The 22,854-nt window shown below is 43.6% G+C and overlaps 1 protein-coding gene across 1 annotated transcript in view; it reads left to right on the top strand.

Annotated features, from left to right (window-relative positions):
• The window catches only part of NT5E (5'-nucleotidase ecto), a 45,209-nt gene extending 26,660 nt beyond the window's left edge, over nt 1-18,549 (top strand). Inside the window, exons 4-9 of the mRNA XM_072832164.1 lie at nt 7,941-8,138; nt 9,278-9,432; nt 10,877-10,982; nt 11,853-12,002; nt 13,336-13,536; nt 16,508-18,549. Coding sequence (XP_072688265.1) covers nt 7,941-8,138; nt 9,278-9,432; nt 10,877-10,982; nt 11,853-12,002; nt 13,336-13,536; nt 16,508-16,671 — 974 coding nt within the window. The 3' untranslated portion in view covers nt 16,672-18,549. The remainder of the gene's footprint in view (nt 1-7,940; nt 8,139-9,277; nt 9,433-10,876; nt 10,983-11,852; nt 12,003-13,335; nt 13,537-16,507) is intronic.
• The last annotated feature ends 4,305 nt before the right edge of the window (nt 18,550-22,854 follow it).

Here is a 22,854-nt window from a genome sequence, read left to right as displayed (position 1 = left end):
TCTGTGTGTGTGTCTCATGAATAAGTAAATAATAAAATCGTTTTAAAAATAATATCACAAAGATCATGTCCTGGTGGCATAGGGACTTACTTGTTCCAGTAAATTACTCATTCGGGACCTTTCAGTCAACCTCTAGCTAACCCTGAGCCTCAGCGCCAGCCTCTGACCTGTCAGTTTTACTAAACAGAAAATTCTCTCACCCTCAAATAGATTGTCATCCATTCTCCCCTCATTGCTATCCATCCGTGTGTATATATATATATATATATATATATATTTTTTTTTTTTTTTTTTTTTTTTTTTTTTACATTCACACAAACTATATTGGTCATTGCCATAGGGTGGTGGGACTGTGAGTGATGTTTTCTTCTCTATTGGCCAGATATTGTCATGCTAGTTTTACTTTTATTAAAACATTTTTTTAGAACTCTCTAAATCCTATAACCTTTTAACTATTCTTAATCTTTTTTTAATATTTTATTTTCTAAAGTTTGTTCATGAGGGTAGCCCTGGGGGCTCAGCGGTTTAGCGCCGCCTGCAGCCCAGGGTGTGATCCTGGAGACCCGGGATCGAGTCCCACGTCGGGCTTCCTGTGTGGAGCCTGCTTCCCCCTCTGCCTGTGTCTCTGCCTCTCTCTCTGTGTCTCTCATGAATAAATAAATAAATAAAATCTTTAAAGAAAAGAAAATAAAATTTGTTCATGAGAGACACAGAGAGAGAGAGAGAGAGAGAGAGAGGCAGAGACACAGGCAGAGGGAGAAGCAGGCTCCACGCAGGGAGCCCGACGTGGGACTCCATCCCAGGTCTCCAGGATCACGCCCTGGGCTGAAGGTGGCGCTAAACCGCTGAGCCACCTGGGCTGCCCCATATTCTTAACTTTGTTGAAAGAGAATCTAACACAGACAATTTACTCCTCTAGTAGGCTTTTATTCAGTGATTCATGAATCGGTCAGGATTCCATCTAGCAGATAGAGCTGCACGAGGCCAGAGAGTCTTCTGGATCAAAGTAAGCTGGAATGAGGCAGTTACACCGGGCATTTGCTGATTGGTTAAAGCAGGGTTACTTTCCTTCCAGGGAACAAAGGGAAGTTTTGTAGCAGCCAAATAACTTGTGCTGATCTGGCAAACACTGACTGGTTGACTTTAGCCTTCATTTTTTGGGAGAGCTGAGCACAGAAACATGGTCAAGTGTTGGTTTGCTGACGTGGGGCTTAACATGAGTGACTCCACTTTGGCCTATACTTGCTGCTTTAACAACTTGAACTATCATTAATACTTGTGTTAAATGACTTTTAAAAAGGAGGTATGGGATCCCTGGGTGGCGCAGCGGTTTGGTGCCTGCCTTTGGCCCAGGGCGTGATCCTGGAGACCCAGGATCGAGTCCCACGTCGGGCTCCCGGTGCATGGAGCCTGCTTCTCCCTCTGCCTGTGTCTCTGCCTCTCTCTCTCTCTCTGTGACTATCATAAATAAATAAAAATTAAAAAAAAAAGATGCTAATTCTCAAAGATATAAAAAATATTAAAAAAATAAAAAATAAAAATAAATAAATAAAAAGGAGGTATATACTCAATTTGAGAATCTGAGCTAAATACATAAATGACCCAATGCATCTTCTTACCTCTAAAAAATAAAAAACCAGGAATGTGGCGCTTTAGGCCAAGCAGGCTGGCTATGTCTTACTCAGCTCTCTAATCCTCAATTTATACATTCCCCCCACAGGCCTAGAAACACCTCTAAGGTTTTGAATTCATGACTGCTAATCTGTAAGAGAATTTCCAAGTACTAGATCATGATTTGGAAGCAGACCTGGTCATGCCTGATGATCTCCAGGTTCACAGAAATAAGCTTATTTAACTTGTATACTCCATGCTTGACTGTTCACCAGTGTGATTGAAATGAATGTTTTGTTAGAATCAAAAGAGCCCTCACTATCTGCAAACACACAGCATTTCATGTTGTATGTAACCACTCTGGGAATGCCTTTGTCAGCTAAATGCTGATTCTCCCTAAAAAGGTATATCAGGTATACATCAGTGTATGGTCATATGTACCTCCTTTTTAATCTCAAGAAATAAAATCATTACTTCTAAAAAGAGCACTTAATGGAACTACAAGAAGGTCATGTTAAGATGAAAACAGGTCTCTGTCTCCCCATCCCATTCCTTTGGACTCTGCATTTTAACAGACCTTAGTGGTAGAACAGTTTGGTGATTTTTTAAAAATTTTTTATATGAAACCTTGTTCTATAATGTAAAAAATGAATGAGAAGTCTGGTGCCTGGGAAATTACTAGGCCATAGAGATGGCTAGATCCAATGGCAAGAGAAGAGGGTGGCAGACAAGGGGGACATCACTCCTTCCCTCAAGCAGCCTGACCTCATGAAGATAAAGCACAGACCTTAGACCTGGCCCTGCAGAGAAGTGGAGATCCAGAACACTGGGCACCTGCTGGAGTTTGGTAAATGTTTGTTGATAGAGTGAATGAATTTGTGGTGATCTCCCACCCACCCCACAGGACTCCTTTATTTGCTCCAGCCACTCAGGAGTGCATTAGCCAACAACCTGGACTGGTTTCATGAGAGTTTTGTGCTCGCTCTGGCTACTGCTCCAAGACTCATAATCTGCTTCAGACCTCCGAGTCCTCACTGAATGTACAAGATCAAGAATTTGAACAATAAATTGAAGTATGTGCAAAACAGGGACACAGATCAGATATGGAGGATGTCATGCAGCCCGTTAAGTTCCCTTAAGGAAACAGGACAGCTAGCATGTCATAGTAGGGTACGGAGATGGCCGAGGACTCTGATTTGCCCCTCTGGTTATAGAAGACCTTTTGGCTGGAAAGATGAGAGAGAGCCTTGGGCCTGCTCATCTTGAAGCTGCTCCTACACCAGAGGCAGGGGACATAACTTGCAGGCCTGATCGGCTGGGCGCTGAGGACAGTCAGCCAGTGATGCATGCATTGTGGCCTGAGGAGCACCCATGGCAGGGAGCCTGAGGCTGCGCTCTGGCCCCAGGGCCACCTAAGCCTGCACTACCTGAGCAGTCTGCTTTACGGCTCGCTTTGCCACAAGATTTCCTGCATGCACAAGATCTCATTGCGTAATTAAAAAGAAAACAAAAACACAAAACAACTTTTGGGTTAACCCATTAGTCAAATCTCTTGTTTTACAAATTTAGGATATTAAATGTAGGGCCCAGGAGCTAAGTATCTTTCTCAAGGTCATGAAACCACATTGAAACTGAGCTAGCACCAAAACCTATTCTCTTGACTCCCAACTCCGGTTCTGCTTTATAAGCCCCCACTCAGCTCATTAGTTAAGAAAATTGAATTGAGGCGGGGGTTGGGGGAAGCAGTGGGCACACAGGCATTGCCCCCTTTACATGTGGATTTCACTACATGGAGAGCTTAGAAGTCTTGTCTGGTCCACGGAAAAGCGCTGGCTAAACTACTCAAGCTGAGTGATTCAACAAACATTCTATGCGTGCCTTCTAGGTGCTGGGCAAACCCTGGAGACTTGGCAGCCTCCGATCTCCTGGAACTTGTCTTAAAAGAGATATTGACCCTAATCAGACTTTTTTTCAGTATGCAAATAAATCAATCCTATTATATATAATTACAAAGTATGCTGTGAATGGAGAAGTACCAGATGCTGTGAGAGCATATATAGGAGGATCTTTTTCTCCTGAAAAGCTGACATTCGGGCTACGATCAGGACATCCAGAAGCTAACTTGGTAAACAATGATCATCGTCTTTATGGAGCCTTTACCTGAGTCCAGCTTTCCTACCTGCATTAACTTGTCATTCTCCAAGCCTACGAGCCGGTATTTTCTACATTTTAGAGATGACTAAGCTGAAACCAAATGATATAACAAATGCACATGTTGGCCTTTGGCTCCAGGTCGCATCCCACACTTGAAGGCTCCAGTGGGTGTGGCCTGGGGCTGGGGGAAGCTAGGATCGCTGACGTGCAGGGTGATTGATCAGTCTAGATGAAGCCAGCAAGGCAAGAAAGGGTCACATCATGTAGGTTATGATATATCAAAAATTGTCATGTTTTTCCTAAGACAGTAGGAGATCTTCTAAACCAGGGAGTGCATGATCGTGTTTATGTTTTAGAAAGATCACTCAGGCCTTGCTGTGTGGACACTGGATTAGAAAGAGGCAAAGAAGAGGCATACAGACCAGTTAGGAGGCCGGTGCAGTAACCCAGGCACGAGATCATGCTGACCAGGAGTGTGGCTTGCCTGAGGAGATGTAGAGAAGTAGACAGACCAAGCACTTCCAAGTAAGTTAAAGAAGAGACTCAAGTCCCTTAGGAGCAACCATGTGAAATATACTAATTACTAATTATTTTTATCCAGCCCTTTCATAGGAAGTACGGAAGTTCTTTTTTTTTTTTAAATTTGAGTATACACGACACACAATATTATGTTGGTTTCAGGTGTGGAGCAGCGTGATTCAGCTCCTCTATACGTTACGCTGTGCTCACCGAGGTGTAGCCACCATCTGACCTCATGCACGCTATTACCGAATCATTGACTGTAGTCCCTGTGCTGTGCCTCTTATTCCCATGACTTCTTCATTCCATAACTGGGAGCCTGTATCTCCCACTCCCTTCACATGTTTTTCCCAGTCCCTTTCCCCACCTTCCCTCCAGCAACCACCAGTGTTTTCTCTGTGTCTGTAAGTCTGATTCTGCTTTTTGTGTCATTGATTTGTTTTGTTTCTTCATTCCACGTAAGACTGAAGCCATGTGGTTATTTGTCTTTCTCAGTCTGACTTACTTCACTTAGCACAATACCCTCGAGGTCCATCCATGTCGCAAATAGCATGATCTCATCCGTTTTTATGGCTAGTATTTCATTGTACGTATGTACCACGTAGGAAGTATGGAAGTCCTCAAACCAGTTCCCACGTACATTAAAATGGTAGCCAGGACTCCCTTGAAACATTCTCTAATTCATTCAGCCAACTGAAAACCATGTCAAAGGCCTGTTCCTTGGCACCTCTGTCACCACATGATCCACCGCCTCAGCCCCTTCTGGCTACTGGCAGGGCAGTGGTCCAGGCCTGTACTTGGAACTGTCACATTCCTGAGGAGCTGCTGTGGCCAGGGCCCCCGGGCCGAGCCCTGGAACTTCTGTCTGGCATTTGCACCGTGCTAGGAAGTGCCCCATTTACCAAGTCTAAATGTCAGCCCACAATCCCACGGTTTCTCCACGTTTGGTTCCCAGATTATTTGCTAGACAGCTGGAATAATGTTCTGGTGAACAGTTTCTCTCCTGCCAAGATGACAAGTTGGGTTTCTAAAGACAGATGTGTGGCTTCGTGTAGAAATACTTGAGGCCTAAGCATCTGGCTGAATGGGATGGGATGGAAAATATGAAGCCCCGGATTGCTTCTCTGCCAGTGGTTTCTGAGGTTGCCAAGTTGAGGGGAGCAGATTAGCCAAAATGGGCCAGTGGCTGCCTCAGCCACTGGGAAGCATCCTCCTTGTTCCCGATTAAGTCCTTTTAAGAAGCAGGTGACAAGTTTTATGTTCTAACAAAAGGAACATCGAGGCGTTTCAGAACCAGAGAACGTCCCCTGTCAGACTAGAGCTGGGGTTAGCAGCCCCCATTTGTAGAGGGCACGCTCATGCGAGGAGGCATTTGACCCGTTCGCCGAAATCCTGTTACGTTCACCTTAGGTTGGGTTATGTCCGTGTGAGGCGCAATACTAAAGGCTAAAAAAACCAGGCTTGCCCTTCTCTAGGATTTCCATGAAACTGCCAGTCCATTCTGGAACTGATTTAGTGCCTTTTCCCCCGATGGGGTTTTCTCTGCCATCTTGTGGACATGTTGGGAACTGCACCTCCCAGTTGGCACCTGCGTGTCTGGGCTCGGGGAGGAACCGGCGTCTAACCTTCCCTCCGCAGCGGGTGAGGGGGCTGGTGCAGGCTCCAGGCTTGCCCGGATCAGAGCCAACACAGACCGGATGAGGATGAGGACAGTGGTGACCTTCCCTGCTGCCCTGCAGCGCGCGAGATCGTCTAGAGCCGTTAGAGCCAACGTCTGCCAGTCCTCTCGTGAGGCTGACACTGCGAATGGCCATGGGACAGGCCCTGCCCTGGGTCTCAAGTCAGGGGCCTTAGTAAAAGTAAAGTTCCAAAACTTCTGGCTTTTTTTTTTTTTTTCCAGAGGGAGCAAGAAAATGGGAAATTAAGGTTGGCAGCAGATGTTTCCTGCTTATGAGGGGCTGGTATTTGCTGCACTTCTGCTCTATGGTTCTTGAGGTGGAATGTGGGCACCGCTCTCGGCATAAGAGCAGGGAAGGAGCAGGTTTTTCATAATGTCCACCCCATCTTGTCTTAGGTGAAAGGAGAAGCCTGGAAATAGCTTGGGGTGCAAGGTGCGGCCTCTGGGCTTGCATTTGATTTAGTAAGTGGCCTTTAGCAACCAGCTCTTGCGGGCTTTCTGAGACTAGCAGTTGTAGGCTGTGTGGGGTCGTGGGGAGAACATCAGCTCGAGGGCCTCCCAGCCCCGCTTTTCCGTCTGGTCTCTTTCACATACCAGACACACCGCACATAACACACATACCAGTGTGACCTTGGGCACACCGCCTATGACAATCCATGTTCTCATCTGTAAAGTAAGGACAGTAATAGAAGCTGCCTCATGGGATGCTTAGAAAATTAAATGAGATCTAGGGGCCAGCTCTCATAACTGGTCCCTGTGAGCACGTGCCACAGTTTCCTGGGCCCTGTGTAAACACCTAATAGGGAGGACTGGTCAAGGGCGTTGGGGGGCGGGGGGCGTGATAGCAACAGTAGTGGGTCAAGGGTACCTGTTCTTGTAGTCTCTGATTCAAAGCAGCCAAACCAGGACCGCGTCTCCGCGGTGAGATGTGAACCGCAGTGACCTGCAGGAGCGTCGCAGTTACAGAACTGAAACCTGCCGAGTGATTAGAGGCCGGAGTCCCCGCCCTCATGCAAGCACGTGCCCGGGAGGCAGTAGCAGAGCGAGCCCTTCAACCTCTGGGTGTGATGAGTCAGCTCCCAGGCTCTCCACGGGGATCCCTTTGAGACAGAAGTCAGCAGAACCTGGCCCATGTGGGGTCTGGCTGCGTGAGTCGTGTGCATGCTAGTTGGCCAGTCAATGTGGCTCTTAAAGGGTTGTGGATTATGGCAGCAAAACCTAACAACAAGCTTTGCCACTTCTGTTCAGCTTCCATTAGGGATTCCAAGCTCTAGATCATGTGTCTAGGGTTTCTAGAGGTTGCCATCCCCTCCTAAGGGAGAGAAATTTATTTTCTTTTTTTAAAAAGTTTTTTTTTTTTTTTTCATGAGAGACACAGAGAGACAGGCAGAGACACAGGCAGAGGGAGAAGCAGGCTTCCCATGGGGAGCCTGATGAGCCGGGGATCATGCCCCAAACCGAAGGCAGACGCTCAACCACTGAGCCCCCCAGGCGTCCCTACCTTTATTTTCTACTGTGTGCCAGGTACTATGCTAGGAACTTAGACATTTAATCCTCTCAACAGCCCTGTGAAATAGGAATTGTTATTACACCTATTTTACAGGTGAGGAAACTGAAATGCAGGGAAGTAAAGTGGCTCGGCTAGTCTACCTGGGCTCCTGGGAATGGAGCCCGGGTCGGGATGAAGGTAGGAGAGTCTATGCAGTATTGCATCTTTGTGTCCCCCGCTGCACGAGGCACGGGACCATGGACTTAAGAGCTTCACAAATGCCTGCTGAGTTGAAGATGGAAGGATTCACCTGCCAAAGGGCCTTTGGAAACAGGGACAGCTGCCCAAGCACAGCCTTAAAAGACCAATGTAGGGCAGCAGCTAGCAAATCATCCATTCAGAATTCTTTGTCATCTGGCCAGTGGCCTGCTGGCCTACACCCAGCCATGTACAGGGCTGACTTGATCAGCTTTGGCTCTTCTATTTTAGGTACTCCACCTTCCAAAGAGGTGCCTGCTGGGAAGTACCCATTTATAGTCACGTCTGATGATGGGCGGAAGGTTCCTGTGGTCCAGGCCTATGCTTTTGGCAAATACCTAGGCTATTTGAAGGTTGAGTTTGATGAAAAAGGAAATGTCATCGCTTCACATGGAAACCCCATTCTTCTCAACAGCAGCATTCTCGAAGGTGCGTGAAACTCAGTGGAGGGTTCCACCAATCCAAAACTTAGATGGCTGGACTTGTGTTGTTAATGTTTCAGGACAAGACTCTAACACCTTAAAAGAATTGAGTTCTCTCTTAAATATGCCCTCTTCATGGTTAAGGAGATTGGAACGCCCTAAATCCCATTGGCTTCCCTAAGTCCTCTCAGCATCAGATACTGTGTCACTGCTTCTTGTGCCTTTTCAAGCTTCACTTGAGTTTGTGAGAGCCACTTTCAACTCCTCTCCAGAAGAGAGCTGCTCACTGAAGCAAAGGTTCACGCGAGGTAGAGCAGGGCTCCAACCCCAGCGCCATGACCAGGAGCAGCATGCTTATGACAAGTTGCCCAGTCTCGATGATTTTCAGTTTCTTTATTTGTCAGAGGATAATTTACTGCTTACCAAGATCTGATTAGGAAAGGATGGTCAGTGGGGTGCCTTGCAGAGCCTGTGGTCACAACACAGTCCTCTCAGTATCCAGAGGGAAAGGCCAGGACCACACAGACAGCAGAACCTCAGCAGGCCCTTTCTACCTACACTGGAGGCCTTTCATCACTGTCCTCACCACTCCACCCCTCCCCTGCCACCACTACTAATGCTATCCCAGGTGGGCCCACAGGTGCTCATTCAGGTGTGATGAGTTGATGTTAGGATATTCAGCGCATCTGGAGCACCTGGGTGGCTCAGTTGGTTAAGCATCTGACTCTTGGTTTTGGCTCATGATCCCACGGTCATGAGGTCCGAGCTCCACATTGAGCCCCGAGTCGGGCTCTGCACTCAGTGGGGAGTCGGCTTGAGATTTTCTCCCTCCCTCTCCCCCACCACCCCACTCGAAGATGCATGCACTTGCACACGTATGCTCTCTCTCTCTTCCTAAAATAAGTCTTCTTTTTAAAGAAAGGATCCTCAATGCATCCTTAAATTAAGATCCATTCCTGGTTTTATTACCAAGGAACAGAATTTTCTGAAGAAATTTCACAAACTAAAATGTAGACAAATTATAATAAAGAAATGTATAGTCACAACAGGTAAGCTAAATGATCTTTGATTCCTTCTCCAAAATTTAGGCCACTGTGAGCCTGCCTTAACTGCAGACTGACTTTTTTTTTTTTTTCATGCTTCTAGATCCAAGCATAAAAGCAGACATTAACAAATGGAGGATAAAATTAGATAATTATTCTACTCAGGAATTGGGGAAAACAGTTGTCTATCTGGATGGCTCCACTCAATCCTGCCGCTTTAAGGAATGCAACATGGGCAACCTGATTTGTGATGCTATGGTGAGTGGTCCCCAGGAGTACTTGGCGTGTGCCTCAGGAGGGAAGAGTGAGGGACGAAGGATTCAAGGGGGGATAACCTGGTAGTTACAGAATAGAGGGTTTTAAAAAAGTAGTGCCCAAATAAAAGCTTATTTGGCTTGGGATGGATTCATAATGAGTACCTTGGGAAGGTGCCCGAACTAGACCAGCTCACTCTCACTTCATTGCTTTACGAGAACCGAAGCCTTTATTGGGAGGTGTTCATTTTGGGTGTTACTTTCCTTTTTTAAGATGGTCTGAACACACAAAACTTCACTATGGAGATGCAGACCTAGTAGATAAAACACATCTGCGTGGGCCTAACCTGGCCAGAGTGTCTCACTGACCTGTCCTCTTGGCTCCAGAGAACAAGGCCTTATGTCACTGGGAGAGCCTCCTTCACAAGCAGAGAATGACAACATGTAATTATAACTGTGGCTGAACACACCACCCATGAAAATACCCCTCTGTCTACCTGTCTGCAGGCAGACTGGCCGTGGCAGCTCCACAGGGCCCACACTGAGCCAGGGTTCCCAGATCAGACTCAGTGCTCCCACCAAAGCCTGCACCCAGTGGGCTGATTTTTTGTGCTTGGCAAGGTGCCTGGCTTATGCACACTCAATAACTGACTGCTGAGTAAGTGACAGTGTTCATACTTTGGAAGGTAAGATCAGTGCCGGCTCCTCAGCATTGTGCAGTCCTGCAAAAGAAGTAGTTAAAGAGAAGCCAGTATGGGAATGTTTAGAGAAAGGTCTGGAAGGAAATAAGCTGTTAGCAGTGCTTACTTCTCTGTAAGAGACTGAGGCAACTATAAGAAAACGTTTGCTTTCGCACTATTTTTTTTTTCAAAGCAGAATGTATTCATCTTATTTCTTGTAACTGAACATATGTTTTGTAAAAGAAAAGAACGAAATGACTCTGCAGTTTCAGGAGGCTGTCTCTGTGCCTCCAAGACTGCCAACCTGGGAATTGGCTGAGGACCTGGCATGGAGGCCAGGGATCCTGTGGACAGGAGGTGGGGAGTGGAAAGGCTTTCGGTCCCGCCTTCAGGAGCCAGTGCGGCGCCTGCAGGAGGCAGGGGGGCTGGGGGGAGGGCACCGCAGGCCAGTCTGCACGGAAGCCCTGTCCCCTGTCCCGACACAAGAGCCCGTTCTGCGGACGCCCACCGGCCTGCGAGTACAGGGGTCTTAGGAAAGGGGATTCAGACCTACTTGCTTCTAAGAGTCTGACATGGGACACGCGTCACAAATTCTTATTTTTGCTTCTCAGAGCATAAAACTAGTTCTATTATACCTGAGAAATCTCTGGGAACACAGGAGCAGGAAAGAAGCAGCTTTATTTCCTCAATGGAGCAAACCGAATTCCTGGAACTGATCTGAGGAAGAAAATCTAGAATAACTAATGTAAATTCGCGCTACTGTTGCAGATTAACAACAATATTAGACACTCGGATGAAGTGTCCTGGAACCATGTGTCCATGTGCATTTTAAATGGAGGTGCCATTCGGTCGCCCATTGACGAACGGAACAACGGTAGGCTTCCCAGGCTCGGGGTCTTTAACTCGCATGTTCTGTCTCTGTGCCCGCGGGAGCCTCGACTCACTTCTGCCCTCAGCCATATACCACAGTGTCAGTCTCTTCAGCTTGGGGCCACTGCTGCTCAAGTCCGTGCCTAACCAGAAGGACACACACGGGCTTGTGTGTTCTCATATGTGGTCACACACAGAGGTAGCAGCTAGCGTTCATGGAACCCAGCCTTGATCTAAACTTCCAACTCACAAAGCCAAATACTAATTATTGCCGATTAATTCAAAATACTGACAGTCTCCTCCTTGATATCTGGAAAGAGAAAGGGGCAAATTGCCAGTCTCCTGTGCTGGAAAAAAACACCCTACTGGATTAAATTCTTTCAGTGCTTTTACAGACACCAGGATATCATATGGGAAAACAAACCAGTTAGATATTCCGGACACTCTTGCAGTCGTCCCTAATATGCTGTCAAAACCAGGCAGTCTCAGGTAAAGCCGCGAGTTCGTCTCATTATCGAACAGGGACAGGTGGCAGGGACACACTGCCTGTCTGGAGGAACTGAGCATTGCTTAACACCCACTGAAGATCCAGCTGTAAGCCGGAACTCCAGGGAAGAGCACCAGGGACCGATGGAGCCACAGCCATCTCTAAGCCCCTGCATCATGCCCAGTGGTAGAGAGCATGTGCAGAGGCCTCTTGAATCCATTCCCTCCCTAAGTGTTGGGAACCACTCACACAGCGGATGCTGTCCTAATAGCCTTCCCAGAGCCTCATGTCTCCCTCATTTCCATCAGTCCTAAAGGAAACTGGTTTCTTGGGGTAAGCTTATTCTCAAGCTGTTTTTCTTCTTTCCTCATCCACAACTACCCTCAGGCACAATTACCTGGGAGAACCTGGCTGCTGTACTGCCCTTTGGGGAAACCTTTGACCTGATCCAATTAAAAGGTTCCACGCTGAAGAAGGCCTTTGAGCACAGTGTACACCGCTATGGCCAGTCTACCGGAGAGTTCCTGCAGGTGGGCGGTAAGTCACCCTTCAAAAATGAGATGGGATTTCCTGTTGATTGGCTTAGTTCCCCAAACACCAGGACCTCCAGGGTCAGATTTGTTTAGGTTTTCCCCCACCCGAAGTGAATGCATAGTCTTTCAATGGCTATGGACTCCCAGGCCACTGAAAATAGGTCAGGGTCAAAGCCCTACGGCCTTGGCAATGAGCAATCTTTGCTACGTCTGATTTGGACATCACATGGACCCTCTGTAGGAGTTGGCCCTCCAGATTCTAAGCAGTTCAGCTGCCTTGGGGTCTAGTTTCTAGTAAAACCTTAGTTGTTTAGACATTCAGTATTCTTTGCTAAACATAAAAACAAAAAACAGCCTTTCTCAGTTCTATTCATAATTGCCTGGAACCATGCAGAGGTTCAAAGGAATGCAGTATCCAATCAGTTTCAACCAGGATGATTTCTGGGAGGGGCAGCCAGCTACATAGACACACTGGGATACCTGGTTCTGGTTCCACTGTGACTTGGGACAGGTCTTCAGCCTGTCTGAATGCAGTGAGAAAACCTGCCCTGCTCATCTCACAGATCAGTGAAAATAAAGGCTTCCCAAATTGACAAGGACTTCTGAAACACTTTTGTCAACAATGATTTCCACAGTTCAAGGGGTTAATCTTTAAATCAATAACTTTATTAACTTTGACACTATATTTTGGCTTTTTTTTTTTTTTAGGTGGTAGGCCTCACTTGATGGTGCGATTGCTTTGTCGTGTCCTCCCTCTATAGAACCATCCTCCCACACATTCTTGGGGTTGAGGGGCTGCAGGTGGTGAAGGGGCCCTGCATGCTCCCTTGGGATAACCCCCAAATTCTGCATTTTTCTAGGCGAGAGTTGGGGGGACAGCAAGATTTTGATGCCCCAGCACAGTGCTGGGTAGTTACATGTTTTGTTCAAGTTGTCCAAGCCCAAATCATTACCATTTAGTAGTTTTCAAAATTATAACAAATGTTCTGCACCTCTCCTCTATTTCTCATTTTCCAAAGCCATTGACCAAATTGCTGATCAGTTCATTGAGGATTGTAAAAAGGTGTGGTTTCTCCCTGCATTGTTACCACTTGCCATTCTGAGCTAGAGCCAATTTTCCTCCCAGTGGTTCTCCCACCTCCCAGAACCCAAGGATAAACCTAACAAAATTTTACAGTGTCATCTCAACTCCGTTGCTGAATCTTCACTCAAGCTCACATTCCATGAAAACCAAGCCCAGTGCCTCAATTCCAGATTTTGGCAAAGATACCTTTCTTGGAAATCTCTTTCTTAAATCTCTTGGATCCAGTGAAAACACAAACTCCTCTCTTTTCTAGGAATTCACGTGGTATATGATCTTTCCCGAAAACCTGGGAACAGAGTGGTCAAAATAGATGTTCTTTGTACCCAGTGTCGAGTACCCAGTTACGAGCCTCTCAGAATGGATAAGATATATAAAGTAGTCCTCCCTAGCTTCCTTGCAAATGGTGGAGATGGATTCCAGATGATAAAAGATGAAGCATTAAGACATGACTCCGGTAAGCATAAGTGTCTCTTCCTCTATTTACTCCAAAAGTACCCAACAACAGAACTGGTCCAAAGAGGGGAGCTACTCAGAACCAGATCCTATCCCTGTGTTGCTGACTCCCTCCACGGCAGCACGGCACTGGGGAAGATGTGCCCTGCCCCTCCCTAGCACACATACCCACCCATCCAAGTCCAAATGTTTTAAAACTCTTTCAAGTACAAATAAACAGCTACTCGGATTGTGAAATATAAATGAGTTTTGCACTTACAGGAAAACTTCATCTCTAGAACTTTAGATTGGATCTGGACAATTCTGTAACCTTTCTTGAAGCTTTTAGTGTAAATAGGTCAGGTAGGAGTGGGATAAGTTCACCTCCCCTCTTCAGCATAGTGGGTTTGGTGGAGCAAATTAAAGGAACAATCCTACTTGGCCTGAGTCTATTTTTGGCAGCATTTAGTGTCCTTTTACCCCAGCCTCACCTTTTTTTTTTTTAAGATTTTATTTATTTATTCATGAGAGACACACAGAGAGAGGCAGAGACATAGGCCGAGTAAAGAAGCAGGCTCCTTGCAGGGACCCCTGGACCCCAGAATCATGCCCTGAGCTGAAGGCAGACCCTCAACCGCTAAGCCATCCAGGTGTCTCCCAGCCTCACTTTTAAAACTCACTTCTAAGGATCACTTCATGTGGAAGTCCAATGATAGAAGATACCTGGGAGATTTGAGTCCCCCAGAGGCCCTGAGAATGCCACCAGCACAGGTGAAAGGGGGGGGGGGGCGGGGCGGAGAGAGAACGAGAGAGAAAGAAAGGGAGAAAGAAAGCACTTCACATGCAAAAGGCCGCTGATAGGATAGACTACCCCTGCCTCTTCTCCAGGGCAGAAGCCAGTGTACTCACAAGACCCACACACAGCTTCTCTACATTTCCAGAAAGGAGCTCAGCTAGATTCCTCCTCAGCTTACTGTGGTGGGCCTGCTGTATTAACTGCTTGTTCTGAGGAGGGTGGAGAGTGGAGCCAGGGCAAAGGAAGCAGCCCTTTCCATGATAGAAGATGGAAGGACAAGCTTAAAACAGTGTCCTCTTCATGATGAGCACTGGGTATTATACTATATGTTGGCAAACTGAATTGAAATAAAATAGTAAAAAAATGAATAAAATAAAATGTGTCCTCTTGAGTCCCACAGGAGACGAAGCTGGTGGCTCTGCATCAACCAAGCCCAGACTGATAGGTGTGAAGAGAAGGAGCTCACAGAGGAGGCTGAAGAAGCCTTGGCCCTAAGGGTTCTCAACCCTCGATATACATCAGAATCACTTGAGAAACATTCTAAATTAAATACCAATACCTTAGTCCTTTTAAGAGATTCTGATTTAATTGGGTTGGGGCAAAAGTCTCTTCCAGTGATTCTAATGCTGGGGTGAGAACGACAGCAAAGAGTTCCTTTTTAAGTTAGTGATAAACTTTTTTATTGAGGTGTAACTGACATAACATTCGTTTCAGAAGTACAACATGATTCAATATATGTATATATTGTGAAGTGACCATCACAATGTCTAGTTAACATCATGCAGTTAGAAAATTTTTCTGCGATGGGGACTTTTAAGTCTGGTCTCCTACACAGCAACTTTCAAATATGCAATATAGTATTAACTCTAGTCGCCAACCTGTACATTATATCCCTACGACATATTTGTACTGGAACCCTGGACTTTTGATCCCCTTCACCCATTTTGCCCACCCCACCACCACCACTTCTGGCAACCACCAGTGTCTATCTATAAACTTGGTTTTGTTGCTAATTCCTTATGTAAGAACGATTATATGGTATTCTCTTTCTCTGACTGACTTCACTTAGCATAATGCCCTCAAGGTCCATCCATGTTATTCCAAAGGACAAGATTTCTTTTTTCTTTTTATCCGATCATGCGTGCATACATCTGTGTGTGTATCGGATTTTCTTTATCCATTCATCCACCAATGGACACTTTTCCCCCACATCTTGGCTATTGTAAATAAGGCTGCAATAAACATGGGGGGTGCATATTTCTTTTTGAATTAGTGTTTTCCTCAAATACTCAGAAGTGGAATTGCTGGATCATACAGTGATTCTATTTTTGATTTTTTGAGGAACTTTCATACTGTTTCCCATAGTGGCTGCCTCAATTTACATTCCCACCAACAGTGCACAAAGGTTCCTTTTTCCACATCCTTGCCAACACTTGCTATTTCTTGTCTTTTTGATAATAGCCATTCTAACTAGTGGGGTGATATTGTGGTTTTGATGTGCATTTCTCTGATGATGAGTGATGTTGAGCACCTTTTCATGTGTCTGTTGGCCATCTGTATATTGTCCTGAAAAATGTCATTCAGATCCTCTGCCCATTTTTTAATCAGATTTTATCTTTATTTTTGAGTTGTAGTTCTTTATATATTTTGGGTATTAACCCCTCATCAGATATATGATTTACCAAATGGTATTATTAAAATTTTATCCGGTCCCTCTGAGTTTGTTGTAGTTACAGTATAGGCAATTGCTATTTAATCAGGTCTCCTCTCTTTTGGAAACAAGGACTCCATTGTCAATTATGTGAAAATGATTTCTGACCAGGCAAGCAGAAGGAAGCCACTCATGTCTCGATTAATTGTTCTCGACCAGTTTCCTAATGCCCTTGTTTTGGAGTGGTTCAAAAGCAATAGGTCACAACCGTTTTCTTGAGTCATCTCAGAGTTTACTGAGTTATCTAGTTATCTAGTAGTGAACAATGGGCACAGCTGACATCTAGGCCATGAAAACACAGTCAAATTCTTTGTACCTTTGATTACCACTTTTCCTGTCTTTTGTGACATTTTATCCCTGCTTATGAAAGAAGTATCTTCCCTCTTATAATTACAGAGGACTTCAGAGAAATACATTGGTTTTCCCCCCTTCTTACTCTTAAATGATACTTACTCTGTAATTAAAATAATGCATATATTTTTCTAGGTGATCAAGATATCAACGTGGTTTCTGGATACATCTTAAAATTGAAAGTAATTTATCCAGCAGTTGAAGGTCGGATCAAGTTTTCTGCAGGAAGTCGTTGTCATGGAAGCTTCTCTCTAATATTTCTTTTATTTTTGGCAGTGATCATTGTTTTATACCAATAGCCAAAAATTCTTGCCATTAATGTTTGGAACTGCATTTTTTTTTTTTCCAAGTGAGATTCAAGTCTGCCTTTTAGGAACTGGCTTGGTGATGGCACAGACCATCTTTGTAAGCCCTTAGAAACTGAGCTTAGAGGACTATAAATGAAGACATTGACATCACACAGGATCAGCAAATTAGTGAAAACACAGGAAAAAAATGAAAATGAGCCCTTTGATGGGAAGGCCAACCATCTTTAGTTTACATATGCAAATTTTAATAAAATTTTATTAACAATTTTAAACCACAGAAATCATTTTTCTCCTTTATGTTCATTTTAATCCATCAAACACCTATGTTTACATAGAACTTTATCATTTACAAGGAAGTTTTAAGCACATTATCTTACTTGATGCCTATAACTTTCTTTGGTGGGCAAGACAAGTGTTTTTCCCATGTGACAGATGGGAAACTGAAGCTCAGAAGAAGCAGACACGTTCAAGGCCATAGAGCTGAAAGTGATCGGTCTAAGACTTGCAACCAGGTTTTCTGACCTCAAGTCCAGCACTTTCAACTACGTCCAGTTGCTTTTCGGAATGATACTTAATGGCTTCCTCTCTTCATAACGATGGCATCAAGCTCCTGAATGACAAGTATCTGCTTTATTTCAGGTCTCTATTTTTTTCCTTTTTAGATCCTGTTGTTATAGTAAGTTTAATGGACTAACACAGTGTAGCATTCTCTCTTGTACCACCCATGCACCTTTAATGAGTCAGGGAATAAAGTAAACAGTGCAGCAGATGATGGGAAAGGCAAGAGGCTGCAAAAAATAGTCCAGGGTCCAAGAGAAAGGTAAGGGAAGAACAGGACACTCAGGACGTATTTACATTATAGAAGAAAAAGAGCTAAAGGGCATTTAGATTTGTTAAAGAGAGATCCACTTAAGGAGTAGCAGCATAGTACCTGACACATGGTATTAGCTGTTAATAATTTTATGGGATTCCATCAGTTTTGCCTCTGTGCTCTTTCCTTCTCATGTCAAGGTATCATAAGAGAACCTTCTAAGACAAGGTGTAATTCTAAACCTGCACCTGTCCCTCCGTAGCAAGATGCCAGGAATGCACTTACTGTAGTCACACTACATACATACACACCCTCCCACCCCCTACCCCCCACCCCAGGTATGGAAAATCCAGAAGGGAGACAAGAGACAAGGATTAGTTTTTTTTTTAAAGTAGTATACATAAGAAATTTGAAGTAAGATCTGCTTGCAAATCTGGACACTCTAATTCATTCTCAAATATAGATATGAGAACTCCTGCCTAGGAGTAAGCCCCTCTGAGTGCAAGTTCAAAAAACACCCAGACCGATGAAATGATTTATGCCCAAAAGTACAAATACTTGCTTAAGGTGCTTGTGAGACCATGCGAGCCTGCTCAGCATTGCATAAATGATTCAGTGAGAAATGGGAGCCTTCACCTTCAAAAATGATGAGCAAATGGCAGTAGAGGTTTGTAGAGACAGTGTTTGTTTCTTAATGTTTAAAAATATTAAGTACATTTGATACAAAAATGCACTTGTAAACTCTGTAACATCTTTTAAAAGGCTATTGCAGTAAAATAATGCTCTCAGTTTTATGCATATACAGATTAGCTATAAATAAATGTCAGTAAGATGGTAAGAGGAAAATTAGAGAAACTTGCATTTGGAGCCTATTTTTTATGCTTGGCCAGGAAAAAAGAATAAATCCTATTGGAGCACAAATTTTTAAAGAACATTTTTTTGTAAGTTTTCTAAATATATGTACTTGTATTTTGCAGTGGTTTAAGAAATGACCTCAGACACTTTGCAATTACAGATTCAATCGTGCAATTCAATTGTACAATAAAACTAAAGATATATTCCTTGTCTTTGGTAGTTATTTCTTCTCAAGCAAACACTATAACCCAAGATGATACAACTGAAGGAAAATATTGACAGGTTATCACAAGTATCACTTCCCTTGATCATAAGTCCCTTGCCATCTGATAACCCTCCCTATCCCCTTTCACAAAAAAAATGAGAAGAAAAATGCATGCAATTTTTAGGTAAGAACACAGTAAATAAAGGATATTTTAAGTAATATTATTACATAAGGTCTTTGATGTACACAATCTAATGTAGAAACTGTTTTGAGGCCTATAGTTGTTTACTAAAAAATCAAGTTAGACAATATTATTTTATCTGAACTCGTACATCTAAGATTCTTCAAGTAAGCTGATAACATAATAAACCAATTGGTATACGTTTTTCAATTGAATACATTATATCTACCTCCAGCAGTTTGCAACAAAGTAAGCTGGGTTTCTTAGAACAGAATTGAGACTGCCAATAGTCCATTAGAAAAAGTTGCTCCCTCAAGAAATATGCAGTCCCATGAATATATGGCTAAGCTTGTCAAAATTAGGAAATTGGGCAGCCTCGGTGGTGCAGCAGTTTAGCGCCGCCTGCAGCCCGGGGTGTGATCCTGGGGACCCGGGATCGAGTCCCGCATCAGGCTTCCTGCATGGAGCCTGCTTCTCCCTCTGCCTGTGTCTCTGCCTCTCTCTTCTCTCTCTCTCTCTCTCTCTGAATAAATAAATAAATCTTTTTTAGAAAAATTAGGAAAGGTTCCAGATTAGTTACCTGGAACTGCTATAATAAACTGACACAATCTGGATGGCTTAAACAACAGAAATTTATCATCTCACCATTCTGAAGGCTAGAAGTCTGAGATCACATTGGCAAGACTGTTTCCTTCTGAAGACTATGGTGGAGAATCTATTCTAAGCCTCTGCCCTAGCTTCTGGTAGCTTCAGGCATTCTTTGCCTTATAGTTGGTATCTTCTCCATATTTTTACGTCCCTTTCCTTCAGTACGTCTGCCTGTATGCCTGCCTATTTTTCCTCAAGATTTATTTTGAGAGCAAGAATGGGCACAAGCAGGAGGGGCAGATGGACAGGAAGAGAGATTATCAAGCTGACTCCCTCATGAATGCAGAGACTGATACAGGGCTTGATCTCAAGACCCTGAGATCATGACTTGAGCCAAAACCAAGTGTTGGATACTTAACTGACTGAGCCCCACCTAGGTGCCCCACTATGTCCCCTTTTATTAGAACACAGTCATAGTGGATTAGGCCCACTGTGATGACTCATTTTAGTAATCTGCAAAAACACTACTTCCAAATAAGATCACATTCAGAGGTACTGGGGATTAGAACCAAAGCCCTGTCATCTTTTCGGAATACAATTCATCCCTCTAACAGTCCCCTGGCTAGGCAATCCTGCAGCAAAGCAACCAGGAGCTTCTGTGATTTACACATTTTGCAAATGAAGGATTATAATTAATGTTATTTTTGTACTGGTAAAATAGGATACATTTTAGAAGTTGATTTGGCTCAAGTATAGCAAATCAAAAGGCACCAGTTTTAACCCTCTGATTCAGTCAAAAGGTGCTTTACCCAAAAAATTAAAAAAAAAAAAAATCCACTCAAGGAATCAACACAAGACATGAACCAACATTTCTCCAAAGAAGACATAAAAATGGCCAACAGGCACAGGAAAAAATGCTCACTGCCAGCTTAGAGAAACACAGACTGGCTAAAATTAACAACTCAGGAAACAGTAGGTGTTGGCGAGGCTGTGGAGAAAAGGGAACCCTCTTATGCGGTTGGTGGGAATGCAAACTGGTGCAGCCACTCTGGAAGACTAAGTATGGAGATTCCTCAAAAAGTTAAAAAGAAAGCTACCCTATGACTCAGCAATTGCACTATTAGGGATTTATCTAAAGGATACAAACATAGTGACTTGAAGGAGCACATGTACCCCAATGTTTATAGCAGCAATGTCCACAATAGCCAAACTATGGAAAGAGTTCCAACTGATGAATGGATAAAGATGTGGGGGGGGGGTGTGTGTGAAATATTTCTAAATATTTCTAAATATTAATACACACACACACTGGAATATTACTCAGGCATCAAAAAGAATGAAATCTTGCCATTTGCAATGACATGAATGGAACTAGAGGGTATCATGCTAAGTGAAATAAGTCAGAGAAAGACAAGTATCAGGATTTCATTCATATGTGGAATTTAAGAAACAAAACAAATGAACACAGGAGAAGGGAAGGAAAAATAAGATGAAAACAGAGAGGGAGACAAACTATAAGAGACTCAACTATAGGAAACAGAGTAGAGTTGCTGGAGGGGATTTGGGTGGGGGATGTGGTAACTGGGTGATGGGCATAAAGGAGGGCACAGGATAGAGCACTGGGCATTATGTGCAACTGATGAACCACTAAATTCTACCTCTGCAACTATTAATATACTATATGTTAATTAAACTGAATTTAATTTTTTTAAAAACCTGCCTTTCTCCAAAGATTCAATTCCCCCACTCCCTAATATGAAGGTAATTATAATTTTTCTAACAGTATTTCTTTTCCTCCCCTCTTTTATTCTTCTACATCAGGGATTTAGCAAACTACAGCCTGAGGGCCAAATTCTGCCTGCCGCTGCTTTAAGTATTAGAGTGTCCTTGAAATACATACCCATTACCTGGAGTGTTTGATAGAAAAAATATCTGTAAATATCAAGTATCAAAAAAAGTGAAATTAAAAAAAAACTGTTTTTCACTGGAGCTTATAGGCCTCAGGTTAAAGATTTCTCCTCTGTGTATCCAGTACTATCAAAGAGATTACATTACAGAAAGCATCGGTGAAATGGGAAGTATGGTGAACTGGCAAGACCTATTCATCTGTTCATTCATTCAATTATTATGCTAATGTTGACTATATCTGAAATTACAACTTGTACATATATCATCACACGGTCTGCTAAGAACAGTGGCAAGTCAGACTTCTATTTCTATTGTAAAATCAAATGGTTTTTAGTAAGTCAATAAATGACAGTTCAAGTGCTTCCTTTTAATTTCTCAGAATCTTCTGATATCTATAACTGATTATACATAAAATACAATTTTATAATGTCTTTTTAACTTTGAAAACGTCTTTCCATCTATTTAATTTCATTTTATTCCCTCAGCCAGAAACAATGATAGTTGTTTCTACAAACACATTTCAAAATGTGAAGCCCATGCACTAAAGGACACACATAAAGATGCAAAGGAACACACAATGTAAAATATTTTAAATGACTGGGGAACATATTTTTTAAAAAGGATCCAAAGAGGGGCAACCCTGGGTGGCTCAGTGGTTTGGCGCCTGCCTTCGGCCCGTGATCCTGGAGTCCCAGGATCGAGTCCCGCGTCGGGCTCCCTGCATGGAGCCTGCTTTTTGCTCTGCCTGTGTCTCTGCCTCTCTCTCTCTCTCTCTCTCTCTCTCTCTGTGTTTCTCATGAATAAATAAATAAAATATTTTTTAAAAAAGAAGATCCAAAGAGTGCCTACTTTTTGAAATAAAAGCTCCTTTTATGGGGCAACACTGACAAGCACATGAGGATGAGAGACAAATCTAAGTCTGAACTCTAACTTCACTATTCTCTCTGACTTCAACATCCTTACCCATAATAATGAAATAATACTATCTCACAGTTATTGTGATGGATGATAAAATGTGATAGTGTATATAAAATGTCTGGCTGACAAAGACTGCATCTAGTTGCTTTTCCTTTTCTAATGTGAATAATTAATTTTTTATGTGTAGATTTTTATACATTTTCTTTAAATAGAGCTCACCTACTGCTATGGATTGAAGTGTAGCCTCCTAAAAATCTTATGTTGGAAGTCCAAAACCACTTTAATACAAAAATTCTCCATATTTGGATATGGGACCTCTAAGAGATAATTAAGGTAAAATCAGGTCGTAAGAGTGAAACCTTAATCAATGGATTGGTGACTTATAAGGAGAGAGAGAGAGAGATCTCTTTCTCTCTTCCCCCACACCTACACAAAGAGGTTATTAGGGCACATGTGAGAAGGCAGCCAACTGCAAACCAAAGGAAGAGGCCTCAGAATGAAACCTACCAGGGCACCTGGGTGGCTCAGTTGGGTTAAGTATCCAACTCGTGATTTCAGCTCAGGTCATGGTCTCAGAGTCATGGGATCCACCCCTGTATTGGGCTCCACACTCAGCAGAGTCTGCTTGTCCCGCTCCCTCTGCTCCTCCTCCTGCTTGTGTTCTCAATCTCTCTCTCTAATAAATGAATGAATGAATGAATGAATGAA

The sequence above is a fragment of the Canis lupus genome, chromosome 7 (genome assembly GCF_048164855.1).
Source record: "Canis lupus baileyi chromosome 7, mCanLup2.hap1, whole genome shotgun sequence".
Classification (NCBI taxonomy): domain Eukaryota; kingdom Metazoa; phylum Chordata; class Mammalia; order Carnivora; family Canidae; genus Canis; species Canis lupus.
This window is presented reverse-complemented; position numbering and strand designations above follow the sequence as displayed.